The 16,414-nt window shown below is 37.1% G+C and overlaps 1 protein-coding gene across 1 annotated transcript; it reads right to left on the reverse strand.

Moving 5' to 3' along the window:
• Nucleotides 1-320: 320 nt before the first annotated feature.
• On the reverse strand, nucleotides 321-15,667 carry LOC126818039 (uncharacterized). The gene is made up of 11 exons (XM_050545219.2): nucleotides 15,572-15,667; nucleotides 11,678-11,736; nucleotides 11,221-11,333; nucleotides 7,591-7,753; nucleotides 6,346-6,476; nucleotides 4,847-5,060; nucleotides 4,514-4,647; nucleotides 3,389-3,614; nucleotides 2,241-2,390; nucleotides 1,502-1,545; nucleotides 321-1,213 (listed from the first exon to the last, which is right to left on the reverse strand). Exons 1-11 carry the CDS (start codon nucleotides 15,580-15,582, stop codon nucleotides 1,151-1,153), a joined length of 1,308 nt encoding a protein of 435 aa, XP_050401176.1. The 5' UTR covers nucleotides 15,583-15,667; the 3' UTR covers nucleotides 321-1,150.
• Nucleotides 15,668-16,414: the final 747 nt, after the last annotated feature.

Below are 16,414 nucleotides of genomic sequence, written 5' to 3' on the forward strand. Positions count from 1 at the left end.
GCCCACTACTACCCTTCTCATCCAGGTATCTAGATAATTTATTTGGCGCAAGCAAAAACTTATTTTCGTTTATGAAGTTCTCAGATCTTATTGACATATCTGCCACTTAGATTTCCCAGTCTCTAATCTTACCGATATATCTTTCACTCATATTTTCACCCTCTATATTTGTGCACCAGACGTCATAGAGATCGGGCAGAAAATTAACACAAATTAAAATTGCTTCAAGTCAAGTCAAAAAGTTATTCCATACTAGTTATGTGTCCAGTTCGTTTCAAAACGCTGGGCAGAATGGTGGATATGTAAGTGTTTTGTAAGGCAATGCTTAAAATTTGTTTTATTCAAACAAGACTCGACACGTGCTATTTAACATTTCAGATAAGATATACACAGCTTAACTTTTAGAAAGTCAGAAGTAATTAACTTGTGATATGATTACTATATCGTATTATTATGTATTAACTTCAATGTTTATCCCAATTTCACTATGCATACTTCCCCTGTCAGTAACACACAACACGTGTTACTAAAGCTAGTATCAATCTTAAAAATAAAATTTACAACAATTACAAGACGTCATTGTTTAAAGCATTGTCGTCATTCGGAATAATTAAGGAACAATCATGTTTCTATCACATAGTTAGTGTAGTGTTGAACCAAAATCAAATTTGGGATTTAATTATATTTATTTAACACATGAACATATTAAATGCATACGTAATAAACACTTAATACATGCGGCTATTTTTAATTTTCTATCAAAAGCATACCATATAACACAACGCCGTATTTAAAAGAATTTACGTATAGGGACGATACAAGGGGAGCTAAGGGGATAAGATGTGATTGTAAATTAATATTAAAGCAATTAATAGAAAGCAAATCCGCAGAATGTAAACTGAAACAATTGCACATTTCTATCCAGTAGCCTCTCGCTCCTGAAAACAAACAATACAACGATAACGATCAACATATACACGTTGATATTTTGACTTTAATTATGTTGTTATGAAGGATGTGGAGGGGCAATAAGAGTTATCTTAATTTTACATATCTTAAGCATGCTAGTAATAAAAATATACATAATAATTTAACTAAAATTAAGTCACAATACAGCAACTCTTTAAGCCTGTGTGTCTATTGTATTGTATCAAACTTCGTTGTTGCTCTCAGCATTTTGTTGCAGTGTCTTCAGTGGAATACTTGAACCGTTCTGGAATAAATACAAGTAAATGTATTGATGAGATTAACGTTCTACTTTGCAGTTCCGGCTGGGAAACTAAAGACGGACATTCGCCATGCCGTGTGGTCTTGGTGATTGTTCCCTGACATCGGCGATACGGCCTACTCTTGTATCGATCAAAAGAAACATTTTAATAAGGAAAACATTAAATTATTATTAAAATACATGAATGGACATTAAACCTAACAACGGCGGAATTGGGGAACAAAATAAGCACACCGTCTTTGCAACATCATATACTATATTATATTTTCTTACCTTATCTTCAGCTTTTTTCCTCTGTTTTATACAATTACGCAATTCTAAAAATAGACAATTACATGTTTAGCTGTGTTGTGTTTCAACAGTTCGAATCAATAGAAAACAAAAATTAAGACAAAATATAAAACGTTATCTTAGAGAACATGCATGTAGAGTCATATTAAGTTGAGATGAGCAAATTGACTGGTATTCACTTGTTAGCAAGACGTTGACTAATTTTGTTACGCAAGATGTTGCACCTATACAACGGAGTCAAATTCCAGAGATCATAATTAAGCGAACTGAGCGTTTGACAGTGAAGGAAATCTACGCCGTGCTTATCAGTCAGCGGCCTTATTAAATAATAGTTACATTTCCTTGGATATCATCGCATCTATTTTATTTTGCGGAACACTCCCAAAATCCTTAATTTTAATTATAATCGCACTAAGACCACGTGGTGTGGAATTAAAACTACCTAGTGATTTTTCATAAGTGTTGGTGATTGCGAAGATTATTCAACGTGCATCACCAGTTTCCTTATTAGTACCGAATCTCACTGTCATAAATTATGGTATTTTCCAAAATTTCTAAATGAACCAAAAAGGCCGTGGTTATGAAATGTGAAATCGCTTTAGACGTCATTCTAATTCATAGAGTAAATGAGAGTCAAGACTGAATCGCGAAGGCACCTAAAACACACCAAACACTTCATAAATGGACCTTTTCTAAATCAATTGCTTAAACAAAGGCTTACTTTCTCTGTTCCGCCACATTACTACTGCTGCTACTACGACTGCAACAATAAACAACACCCATAATATGATGGCTGCAACTTCCCCATTATGTAATCTAGAATCATCTGTTTTAGTGCGTCGCTTTTCCGTCCGGGTCTGTTTCTCTAAAACTGAACCAAGATAATTCCAACATCATAATTTTAACAATGAAAGGTCTTATCGGCCATATTCCGAAGATTGGTTATTCCGTTTTCAGAAACTGTAGAGTGTTTACTGGTTGAAAATGTTTGCGGGATCCTGACTAGACGATCAATCCCTAAATGAAAGGACCACTTGCTCTGTGAAATATCGTTGTTTGAATTGCGCTAGGTTTACTCCTTCGGAATAGCAGAAATAACCCAGTACGTGGGGAGAAAAATAATTCATCTTAATAAATAGAGGATATTTGTCGTTTTAGAGTTAATAACATATTTTATTGCATCGAGAAGCAAGAAAACTTATATTTTCACGAATGCGTAGCATGAGTGAAAATATAAACGTTTTCTTGCTTAGAGATGAAATAAATAAAATTCACGAGTTATATTTGATATCTTTAGAACCTACTCATACACAGCTAACATTTGAAGCGAGGGAGAGAGTAAGAGAGATGGGGTTTAACGTCCACTCGACACAAACTAAGTCATTTCGGGACTAACATATTGTTTAATTTTATTTCAATTATTCGGTTGGGCGTATGGGTCTTTAGCAGTGGGAGGTAACCGGAGAACCCGGAGAAAACCCATGAGGTTGGACAAGCAATCCTACTCCTTGTCACGTGCAACCGAGAATTCGAAACCACGCCAGCTGACTCAATGACAGGCCTTATGATAAAAGGCGCACGTGCTAACCATTCGCCCCTAAGTCATTTCGGGACTAACATATTGTTTAATTTTATTTCAATTATTCGGTTGGGCGTATGGGTCTTTAGCAGTGGGAGGTAACCGGAGAACCCGGAGAAAACCCATGAGGTTGGACAAGCAATCCTACTCCTTGTCACGTGCAACCGAGAATTCGAAACCACGCCAGCTGACTCAATGACAGGCCTTATGATAAAGGGCGCACGTGCTAACCATTCGCCCCCCCCCCCCCAACATCTGAAGCACAAACAGCTGTATAACATGAGACTTGCCTTTCAGTATAATGATATTTGAACTTTGATGTTGATTAGGAAAGATAATGCGACACTTATAGCCATAATTGAAGTCCCCTGTGGATGCATTGCGTAACTTAACAGTAATCTGCCCTTCTATGTCACTGGCAACATGTCGTTCTGTTATATTTAAAGTAAGCCTATTTGTATCATTATCTAATGATGATACAAATTCTTCAGCATGCCAATATCCAATTGAATCAACCTGTTAAACAAAACATTAAATTTGATAATAGGTAACAGTTATTCCCTGTACAATTGCAGTAGTAATTTTACAAGGTTTCGGCGAGTACCATCTCTATATGGTCCATCCTTCAGAACAGCAAGTTGTAACAAAACCGCGTACAACGTTTACAGCGACGGTAACTTTTACGGAATCCTTGAATTTCATTAGCTATCTTCAATAATAGCCCCACAAGCCAGTAATTTTTTAAAACAAAGTTTTACGCACTGAACGGCAGTTTTTAGAGCGCTGATTGGGTTTGTCCTCTTGTAACCCTTACCCCAAATCAAGATATCGATATGCTTTGTTTGTCCCATGATGACACTAATACTTGAAATCAATCGGTTTCTCAAGAATTTTTAAAAGGGATGCCACGCTTGAAAGCAAGGTTGCTGAAAGCCGAATATTGGTCGGATTCGTCATTTCAAATAAAGGAATCATAGTTCGTATTTTCAAAACCAGATTGAAAAAAATATGGATGAAATTGAACCAAAATGTAAAATCTTTGCGCATTCGAAACGAGTATTAGTTGCCCTATATAACTTTGGATGTTATGTGGTGTCATTAATCCTAATACCGCTTTGTCAAAAATGAAACGATTAAAATCTGGAGACTCTATCGCGCTCAGTAGGTTTAACACTTAACATCAAAACTGTTCGCCCTTTATGACCCCTTCACACTCTATCATGTTGGCAAGAGGTTCTGCAGGATTGGTGTGAGTTTAGCCTATGATTGGAAAGTTGAGAAATGTTGAATGGATTGTGCAATTTTATTACCAAAATGCTTCACACAAAAAAACAACACCAAAAAAAAACCTGCATTCACAAGCCCATGTGGGCGTACATAAATGTGTATGTAAACATAAATACTCCTAGACATACCTTTGGGTTTGTTGCTTTCATACGAGTAAGGAATACCATAAGTGCAGGATATGTATATCTATATCTCCATACAAATGTAACATCTTCTTGGGGTAAAGATTCCATAATTGGGGTGTCGGGGAATATTAGTTGTTCTGTAATATAAGACATGAAAGTAACATTAATACTGGTTTTATACAAAACGCCATGCAATGCTGCTGAACAAATCATGCCGAGAGAGAGCTTCTACCAAGAAAAAAGCAAAATACAAATGGGTCAAGTTTCAATGTTTTTCTGTCTGTAAACTATTTCATTTAGTTTATACTCTCATAAGAAGCATTACGAAAAACTTACTTTCTGTTAGAGACACAGGTTCACTATTCTTAGAGCAGCCATCTTTGAATTCTAATTGTACCATGTATATGTAAATCAGATCAACCATAACGGTATAGTTAACCATCAAATTCAGTGTAAATGTTCCATCTTCTCCTTTTGTCCGCTGAACTGACATTCTTATTTTACTTTTGATCGTGGTTTCATCGTCATTTTCCCAAACAAAAAGATCTTGCTGTAATAAAAGAAATGTATATGGTACAGTATTTCAACGTTCTAAACAGACACCACTATAAAGTGGAGCCATATTTGCTTTATGGAGATCCCGTGTCTGATCCATTTGTTGACCAAGAAATTTCATCCGGATTTTCCGGCATGGTTCCTCTTGTCAGTGATGCAGGATGGAGGGGTCTGGGGCGAAAACCGTGGCCCTATGTACACATTGGAGTGCTCATCTAAGAACCCCTAGTCGTTGGAATTCGATATAATAGTAGGTCGTAGCGCGGCTGTCAGGGCAAATGTTCCCCCATAGCACACTATATGGTGCATGTCCGTCGTCATTAGCCCAATCGGGGTAGAACAGTAGGTCGTTAAAACCGATTTGATTTTATTTCCATGATAAAGTAAAACCGGTAATGAGTGTCGCTGTTTATTTTCAAAATGGGATTACAGTGAGTAATTCGGGGTGTCATTATGTATAAAGCTGACTTACTTTGTTAGGGCTCCGGAGAATTGTAGCCTTATATCATCGTAAGAGCCTACGTCGAAATAATATTAATCGGGATTATTCCAAATTAAACGAAACATAAACTTTACCTCAGTTTTCTATGACCCCAGCTAACAAAACACAGCAGATAACCACCCGAAGTAAAGTGTATTGCAAGATTAAGATGCCAATCAATATGCGAGAATGACACTAAAGTTGCCCAAGGTGAGATGGAGTCAGAAACCCGAACTCTTTTCTTCAATATGCTCACAGAAACTCACCCAATTTCATTATAGTGTGTGACTATATATTGCACACCGACAATACCGATGATACACACGCTGTCAGCTCTGAACAAACAGAACCAGCTTGCACGAAAGACGACCATCTACAAGCAACATCGCCGCTTGCGTCTTACAGTTCCGACTAATATCGATCCCAGAAAAAGATTTTCGGCTATCAATATCTGTTCTCGGTAGGATCTGTAAGCAGTGGGTCGCCTGGAAACCTTTGACAAGTGATTCGTGGGGTGTAAGGTACGCAAGCACCAGTCTTGACATTGTCTGACAACTGCTATACCGGTCTGTCACATTGCATAAAGTTTTTTGCGGTAACCACAAACGGTTCCATAATACAATGTGTGCACGGGTGGAGTTGTTAGGTGTCTATGTCTGACCTGCAGGCTAAATCATCTGTATACCCATCCTGTCACGTGCCTTTCAAAAGCATGTGGTGGGCCATTGTCTTTGAACTAGTTGCTTAGTTATTCGAACTTTCCAAGTTATATTGTTTTCGTAGTGTTGGAATGACCTACCATAACACCGTTGTGCCGGTATATTCGAATCCTATGCGGTATATTGCCATCGAGTTGATATTTCCATATTATAGACACACCGTCACCCACAACAACAGTCTTGGTATCAATTTTAGTTTTCCACTGGAAATCTAGTTTGAAGAAAAAAAAAACATGTTGAGATTCCTGTACTTAATACCGAGAGTCGACTCCCAAGCTCGGTCATTTACAATAATATTTACCAAATGATTTCAGTTCTCTTCTCGGTCTTTGGTTCTTAGTTGACCGTGCATCGACTGCACATAATTATATCATTTCACATTACATGCCAGTCAAAATACTACACGTGGTGCTATCTCCACAATCCTCCGAGATAATAATTCTAAAGTTACGTCCTGTCTGGACGGAGAAAAATATGGACTTGATGTAACGGGAATTGAAAATTTTGGGATACCCTTAGGTGCAGGATTCCACGCTTATATAATTATATGATGACCGATTACATTATTATATAATTATATGGTCAACGATTACATTATTATATATTTTTTTCTGGTCAACGATTACATTATTATATATTTTTTTCTTTATAACGAAATATTAATTCGTTAAAACGAAATAGTAATTCGTTAAAACGAAATAGTAATTCGTTAAAACGAAATATTAATTCGTTAAAACGAAATATTAATTCGTTAAAACGAAATATTAATTCGTTAAAACGAAATATTAATTCGTTAAAACGAAATATTAATTTGTTAAAACGAAATATCAATTCGTTAAAACGAAATATTAATTCGTTTAAACAAAATAATTAATATGTTGTAACGAAATAATTAAATCGTGTTAATTAAAATTTCGTTGTAACTAATTATAAAGAAATAATTAATACGGTTTAACGAAATAATTAATACGTGTTAACGAATTAATATTTCGTTGTAACTAATTAATATTTCGTCTTAACGAAATAATTATATAAGAATGTAATCGTTCAACATATAATTATACAAGAGTGGAATCGTGCACTTAAGAGGGGCCCGTACAGTTGCCTGTATGACGATTACAGTGTAACTCCAGACGGAAAGGTGGTGTTACGCGGTTATCACTACAAATTTGAAGAGTGTCTGTTTTGGGCAAATGGATGTGTGTATGTTTGCATGTTTGGTTGGAGGGAAGCCTGGAAGATATACAAATATGCGTGGGCGTTTAAAAATGAAGCGTGGACCATGAGCGAATAAACACAATGAATAAGAATGGAGTTACGGATACCTGAAATACTAAGATTGATATCTGTATATTCTTTAGTAGAATCTATCTGACATCTATAAAACCCAGCATCTTCCAATGTAACATTCCTTATAGTTAATATCGTTTTACTATCATGGGTTTCGTGAATTCTGTATTTCTCGTTGTTTTGCAACTGTTGATTTTGCTAATAATATAATAAATTTAGAAGGCGATGTAAACATATACTACCCAAAAGAAGTTAAGGGTCAAACCTTTTTTCTACCAGGTAATTGCCTATGCACATATCAGATATATATATATACTATTCAAAAAAAGTAGGGGATATTTGATTTTTAAGTGTTATTAAAGTCACCTAATGAAACTGACGAAGAAACAAATGACAAAATGAAATGAATTTCACATTCATCGATTTATTCCAAATGATCGTTAGACTAAGTAAGGCACAGACTGACCATTATAAGGGTAAAATGATACCCGGGGTCAAACAGCAAAGTTACCACAGCATCACAACCAAGTCAGTAACGGGTAAATCCTCCTCTGTTTGCCAAACAAGCATTGATCCGACGTGGCATACTCCTAATGAGACGTCTAAGGTCATTTTGGTCCAGATTGTCCCATTCCTGTTGCAACGCAGCAGCAAGTTCTTGGACATTGGCAGGACGTTGTTGACGTTGACGTAACCTCTGTCCAAGCATGTCCCAGACATGCTCGATGGGGGAGAGGTCGTGACTCAGTGCTGGCCAAGGTAATGTGGTGATGTTCTGTTGTTGGAGGTAACCTGTAACGATCCTGGCCCTGTGACATCTTGCGTTGTCATCCTGGAAGATGAAACGGCGGCCATGACGTCGTGCGAACGGCACAACATGGACTGCCAAGATGTTGTCCCGGTAGTACTGGCCTGTAACACGCCCTGCAACAACGTGTAAAGCCGTTCTTCCAGCAACAGTGATGCCTCCCCACACCATAACAGAACCACCCCCAAATCGATCATGTCTGATGACGTTAACTGTCCAAAAAATCAACAGTGAACCTTGACTCATCTGAAAACATCACATTGCTCCAGCGTCGATTATCCCAGTGTTGACGATCCCTACACCAACGACGTCTTGCCTGAATGTGATGATCTCTCAAACAAGGGATCACGCGAGGACGTCGGGCGCGAAGGTGACCCCTATGCAGTCGATTCCGAATCGTCTGGCCACTCACTCTCACACCAGTGTCTGTTTGAAGACGAGCGCTGATCTGATTTGCTGTGATGACACGATTTCTCAAGGCCAAGGTACGGATAAATCGATCCTGGGCTTGAGTTGTCGCCCTTGGTCGACCTGAGCGTGGTCTGTCCTGTACAGATTGTGTATCACGGTATCTGGACCATAGCCTGCTTATGACAGACTGAGAAACATTCATCGTCCGCGCCACAACCGCCTGTGTTGTGCCGATCTGTAGCATGCCAAGGGCACGTAACCTTTCATTTTGGGTAAGCCGACGCATATCAAAATTTGTTTTCTGGTCACTAAAACAATTAAACTGATGTTTCCACCCTGGAATTCAATGCCACAATGACTGTAACATTCAAAGTCAGGGTCGTGCAAATCTTGGGTTGGACCCCCATGATGATCCCAAGCATCACCTGCATTCCATGCGGTAGCTATTGGTGCGTTTGGGCGTCACATGTAACTGGAAATGTTTCTTCTGTTAGGTTCTATAGTGACTTTTTTCGTAGTCATTTGCATATTTTAGTATTATGCCCCCAAAATCAAATATCCCCTACTTTTTTTGAATAGTATATATAAAATTATTGGCGGAAATCGTGTCAAAATTGGTTCACGATATCCTGACGACAAAACCTGTGTACAAGGCATATGTCATTATAAAAAAAGCGATTTTGACAGTCTCCTTAGAAACCATAAACTGAAACTCAAAACAAGGCTCCACAAAATTGTTTGTATCGCCCAAACGCAGTAGGGTACGACTTTTTGGAGTTGATTATGTCCTTGCACGTGCACTATGCATTTTCTATAAACAGTTTTGGCATAAAAAATACTTCCATGACCGTGCTGCTCTCAGTTGAAATTTCAACATGGTCAGACGTCAGCTGAGTGAACTTGAGAGAGGAAGACCCATTGCATGGCTTCAACAGGGTTTTACACGGAGGTACAGAGAATCGGTTGTAGCCAGCGTTTCCAGGCAACCAATTTAATTCAGAATCCCCCACGATCTGGTAGGCCAACATCAACGTCGCAACGCCAAGACCGGCATGTCATTCAAATGGCCTTACGTCAGCGCGTTGTTACAGCGAGATGTCTGAGAGATGAACTGCGAAATGCAAGTGGTGTTCAGGTATCGGACCAGACCATAAGAAATCGTCTGCGAGCCCACAACATTCAAACTCGACGCAGGAGGTTCGACCACCTCTTCTTCAACGTCATAGGGCAGCACGTCGTGACTGGTGCACACGTCATAGAGACTGGAGACGGCGACAATGGGGGCGGGTACTCTTCACTGATGAGTCCCGATTTGCATTACAGTTCAATAATGGCAGACTTCGCATCTATAGGCGGCAAGGAGAAAGATTTGCTGATGTTAACGTCATCGCTTTGGAGGTGGTACGGTAATTATGTGGGCTGGAATTTCGGTACATCACAGGACTCCTCTTTTCGTCGTGCAAGGAAATTTGACGGGTATCAGGTACAGAGACGAAATTTTACAGCCTTTTGTCATCCCAATTCTTCGTCAAATTGGAGCAGGTTCTGTTCTTCAAAATGACAATGCTAGACCGCATAGAGCACGAGTTGTTAATGATTTTCTCACCCACAATGGTATTGAACGAATGGATTGGCCTGCATACTCTCCTGACTTGGCACCAATTGAGCATGCATAGGATGAGTTGGGCAGACGTGTGAGAGACAATCATAGGCAACCTGATAATCTTCACGAATTGGAGCAATTCCTTCAGGCAGAGTGGCATGCCATTCCCCAGATGTTTTTTCGACGTCTGATCGACAGCATGCCTCGTCGTTGTGTCGACTGCTTACGAGCACGTGGTGGTTTCACTCGTTATTAACAAAGTTATAGAATTTGACTCAGTTTTGTTGGACCTCATTATGCTCAAAATGGCGAATTTTCATCAGATCCTCAGAATAGTTGTGTATAAAAAGTGCATATGCTTTGCATAACAGACTCAACATTGAGACATATTGAACTCATTCTGACCAAAAGTGTGCTTAAAAGTTTTGATTTACATGTTCCCTGTGTCTAATAAAACGTCAAACAAAAATAAGTGGTTGACCCTTAACTTGAGTAGTATATTACAAAATACACAGGTGTGAAGTACATTTATCCTTAAACATCCATTGATATAAATAACTGGTTTATATGTTTATTGATAATGTCATTATAGGCACGATACATTTGAATTTAAAGAACTGGCATGTAAGCGGTCGGTGTTTTTCGGGGTTTAACTGTTAACCAGCAGGATCTAGTACTAGCTTGCAATACCATGACGAGAAGTAATGACATGTATTAAGTGCGATACAGGTTTTGATTTCGCTTTAAAGAACACAGATATACATATATCAACTGGTGACCGAGAAAGTTCCGGGATTTTTTGTGTAATAGTTTTAATACACATATACACATATATCAACCAACCTTGGTAATAGATGTCTTGTAATCTTGTTTGTCTAATCTCCAGATTAGCGAGGCGTCACAGCCAACTAAAGGTGAATCAGATTTTTCTGAAGTGATTTTCAGAGCCAAACAACCTACATTGCACATGTATATATGTCAACACTAATTTAATAAATGGTTCCTTGAAACAGAATTATATGTTCTTGGGCATGGATTTGAAATAACCAGAAAAAAACATATCATTTAAGAAGCTTTGAAATCGTTGGAAATAAACCAAATGCAATTAATGTCATATTCAAATATCTACATACACGAATTGAAATATTTGGACAATATTAGGTATCTTAAAACGACTACGCCCTAGCGATTTGTAAATGTTGCTGTATATTCAAATCACTGTCAAAATAAACCCCATTTTCAACAAACCGGCGACAGCTTAAAATAGCGTGTTATAATTAATGTGTAAAACGTTATTTACCTTGTAGTAAAACTAGGCACACCAATGGGAAATGCAAGTAAACGCAACTTTTCATGACACTGGATGCATTTGAAAGAGAGAAAAAACATACCATAAACTAATAGTACATTAATCATCTAGAAGATAAATTGAAATATGAAACATCAACATTGACTCGTGTGTGTGTGTGTGTGTGTGTGTGTGGAAAAGGGGGGGGGAATGAAAAAGCTGCTCATGGGAGTCCGTACCTTCGGTAACGATTTACGTTTACGACTTCTAATTAGGCGGATATGTTAAGTGGGACAAATTTGGGAATTTCCACTTTATCTTTGGCGGGTATATGCTAAATAGGACTAATTTGGGAGTTTGCAATTTATCTTCCAAACTACCTGTTTGGTTTTCGGCCCAATATGATAGCAATTGTACTTATTCAGATTTTTTCACAGTTTGACTTCGGGCGAAGGACAGTGGTTAATCGTTTCGGATGGTAGGAAAACCCGAATTCTCGCGGCCGTTGAAATTTGATATAAGAGTTGGTCGCTTTCCAGGCACAATTTCCCAAGTAGCACACTATTTGGCGATGCTGGTTTCCATTAGCCCAGTTGGTGCAGAATAGTAGTATATGGAAGACCAAACAGCTCTTTATTCAGTGTTCTTAATTCTTAGTTCTTCTTAATTCGTAGTCTTTAATTCTTATTTCTTCATTTGTTGTATTTCGACATTTGTACTATAAACTTCACATTGTATCTTATATTTGTTTTACAAATCGATCATTAACTTCTCATATCAGATTTGTTTATAGTATTTTTTAAATTCTAATTGTAGTTTAATATACAGAATAAATTTATTTTAGGAAACAAATAAATAGCCCACTTTTACATTTCAGACAACGAAAAACAAATCTCAAACAACAAATTTCCATATACAAATCTTGCAAAACATTTCACCAAAAACATTTCTTCAAAAACATTTTTCGAAATTCATCAAACCGGAACATCATGACGACATGAGTGGAAATCAACCTGGCATGCAATAAATCACCAGCCAATAATGGGGAATCGAGCAAGCACTGTGTACGAAAAATCGAACGATGCCCGTGACTATAGTGAAATCACGTTTCTGGTATTGCTATTCCGTAGAGTTATGTTTCTATATACATAACTGAATTGGTTAAGGCGATCCAAAAAAAATAAATAAATAAATAAATTGAAAGTAGTCTATTTTTAGTAACTAGGTATGTAAATATAAATGTGCCAGAAAATAATTTAAAAAGTTGTACGATACTAAACTGCATTAATTGATAGAAACTGGGCCTGTGTGTGTGTGTGTGGGGGGTCTTTCCAGTCGAAATACGGACCAACAAAACGACATTCCAGATATCACAATGAATACCACCTTTTCCAAAATGTAAATCATATCCTGACACATTCAGATTTACATACCTTAAAAATTCAGGTCTTGATATGAAATTCCTAATGTTTTTCATTTATTGTAGGAAAATATTTTAATGTCCTTTTCAAAAATGTAAATTATTTTCTGGCACATTGACGTACCATAAACAGATCGAATTCAAATCGCACTGAACGCCATTCAGTGAATGCAGTTAATCGTTTAATTCTTCGCCGTAAAGTATTTTTCTATCGCTCTTTCAATATGTATATATATTAGTTATTCCCTGGCACATTCAGGATTACTTAAAATACAGATGTGACGTCATCCTTTGATGTTGGCGTACCATTATTTCAAATATTCGTAATAGTGCAACTAGTTAAAATATTGAACCCGGGTGACGTATATCATTGCAAAGCACGCGCAAGTGTCTGTGTTCTAAGTTGTTTAATGGTCTCGAGTTTAAGACATTGCGTAATATATTGTAAAATCACTCAGGCCACACGACCCTCTTGTTGTTACAATATATTACTTAATGGCACGCTCTCGACCATAAAACAATACATAATTTAGATGACATAGGGCACTCTTTCGTTTGAGAAAAGAAATATGCTGGCATCAGACAAAACCTAATTACTGAAAATAGACCACTTTCAATTTATTTTCTTTATCGAAGGCCCGGCCGATTATTCATACCACGTACGTCACGTAGTTTTAGTGTAGCCAAAGCACGCGCAAGTGTCTGTGTTCTAAGTTGTTTAATAGTCTCGAGTTTAAGACATTGCGTAATATATTGTAAAATCACTCAGGCCACACGACCCTCTTGTTGTTACAATATATTACTTAATGGCACGCTCTCGACCATAAAGCAATACATAATTTAGATGACATAGGGCACTCTTTCGTTTGAGAAAAGAAATATGCTGGCATCAGACAAAACCTAATTACTGAAAAATAGACCACTTTCAATTTATTTTCTTTATCGAAGGCCCGGCCGATTATTCATACCACGTACGTCACGTAGTTTTAGTGTAGCCACGGTCATCAAGCGATTTTCTTATTGTATATATATATATATTTGCTCGTTTTCCCGCTGATTACGTCATATTGTTCCGGTTCGATGAATTTCGAGAAATGTTGTTGGTGAAATGTTTTGCAAGATTTGTATTTGGAATTTGGAAACTTGTTGTTAGAGATTTGATTTAAGTTGTATGTCTCTGATGAAAAGTAAATGTATCTATTCTTCATATTAAACTACAATTAGATTTTAAATAATACAACTGTTTTTAGGATACAAAATGTCAATTTTAGTGCACACATGTCGAAATACGGCAACAAATGAAGAATTAAGAATTGAGGACTATGAATAAAGAACACTGAATAAAGAGCTGTTTGGTGTTCCATAGGAGTACGTTAAACCAGATTTCAAATCGTTTCTTTTATCTTTGGCTGGCGTACAATTGGTTTGGATACGCAGCAGGTATTCACATTGTATCTACTTGCAACACTAGATCTAACTGTATTGTTTTAACAATCGACCATCTATAGAGTGCCCTCGGTAACAGTAAAATAAAAAGGTGTTGCGGTTTGACGGAATTTTGCTGATGGTATTCAAGGCACCCAAGAAAACTTCACATGTCAAATACAGTACAATTCTAGTTTAAAGTAGCTAAGTCTCTAACTCAATATCATCAAAAATCTTCGACATTGAAAACACGAATTATTTGTCAATTCAAATCAACATTGGTCTTGTGATCTTACAGGGAAAAGATGAGCTTCTGATATCCATTATTCAAGACAAAATAAACATTTTACCATTGGTACTCGAATCGTGTACCATAATGCGTTTCAGTGCCATTTGGAACAAGGGACTCAAAAAACAGGGCTAGACATATTCCACAAGTCATGTCAAATGGTGACGCTATATTCTTATCTGGAGAGCATGCGCAATAAATACCATCGGTGTAGACTGGAAAACCCAGACGCTAAAGATCGTGATTCAGATGAGACTTCTGGCGTATTTCGCCGAACATAACTGATTAGAAATTACAGTAAAAACAGAAACGATTGAATGTAAATCAGTTTATATACATTCATATTACGTTATTATATGCGTTGCGACCCATTTTTGTCAATTTCTAGGTCCCAAATATTAGCAATTTAGCTCCTTTAAAATATGACATATTTGTTCTGGTTGATGTGGCGCTAGTACATTCACATATTGACGACTTTGTTCGGTCTAGATCTGCCATTTGCCTTGTGAACATTGAAATAAGCTACAGTGAAACCCCGGGTTTGGAACTAAGAAATGTCTCTCAATGTTTCAATTTTGACTATGCTCAAGACTTCATAATTGATAGAAACCACAAATAAATAAAAGCTGTGCATACTTTTAAACAAAACTGTATTACTTCTTCATTTCAATATTACTAAACACTAGCAGTTAACGACCAGTATAAAACAAATATGTTGTATTAAGACCAATTAATCTCAATTAATCTACAAATATTTAAGATGGTTACTTACAAGTTATACATTTTCGTGTGTTAAGTTGTATAAAGGCTTCGTGAATGATATTGTCGGTTTATTATACACGCCTACGACCGTTACTCATACCATTGTATTTAGGCTTTCCATTGATATGCATGTATATTTTTAACTGTGAATCTATCTTGTCAGAACATGTTGAAAATAATCTAAACGAAAGGTGAATAACTGCTAGAGTGGAAATTAGATCTAATTTTATGAAACAATTCTGTACCCATTTCCATCGAACACAAAAAAAACCCCACTATACATCCGGTCATTTTTACACATGGGTAGATCACTAATTTGATACATCAAAGTCAAACAAACGTTTGGTAGATGTGTAAATTCTTCAAATGAAAAGAGGTATCCGGTGTTCTAATACGGTTAAGCCTACCCTGTTTTACACACTACACCGTCATTACATATAGACTCATTCAATGTCAAGTGGGTCAGGGGTGCGAAATCGGCCTGCATAAGAACACACTAGAAACTGTGCAAAATTTGTGGGCTGTAGCTTGAACATTTACTGCGATACGGTCATTTGAGTTTTATGATTTACCGATAAGTTTTCGAAACAAAATATATATGGGTCCTTCCATGTCAAGTCGGTCAATTTTCAGAAAGTTGGGATTTGACATTTTTCAAACGTTGTTATCTACCACCTCCGGTTGTATCCAGATATCACCCACAATTATTTTCCTAGGTTATGTTTGATTATCAGGTAATATGAATTCCCAGGAAAATACAATATGTACTACACCCTTTTCTATTAACATTAATACTATTCTGATATGCCTTGAAGGGTTTGGTGTCTTTCTTTATGTTGACAAGTTTTAAATA

Source organism: Patella vulgata, chromosome 1 (assembly GCF_932274485.2).
Source record: "Patella vulgata chromosome 1, xgPatVulg1.2, whole genome shotgun sequence".
Taxonomy (NCBI): domain Eukaryota; kingdom Metazoa; phylum Mollusca; class Gastropoda; family Patellidae; genus Patella; species Patella vulgata.

Coding starts and splice junctions, on each gene's coding strand:
- LOC126818039 (XM_050545219.2), bottom strand. Junction 7,754..11,220: donor ACAAGACATCTATTACCAAG/GTTGGTTGATAT, acceptor TTATATTATTAG/CAAAATCAACAGTTGCAAAA. Junction 4,648..4,846: donor ACCTGTGTCTCTAACAGAAA/GTAAGTTTTTCG, acceptor CTTATATTACAG/AACAACTAATATTCCCCGAC.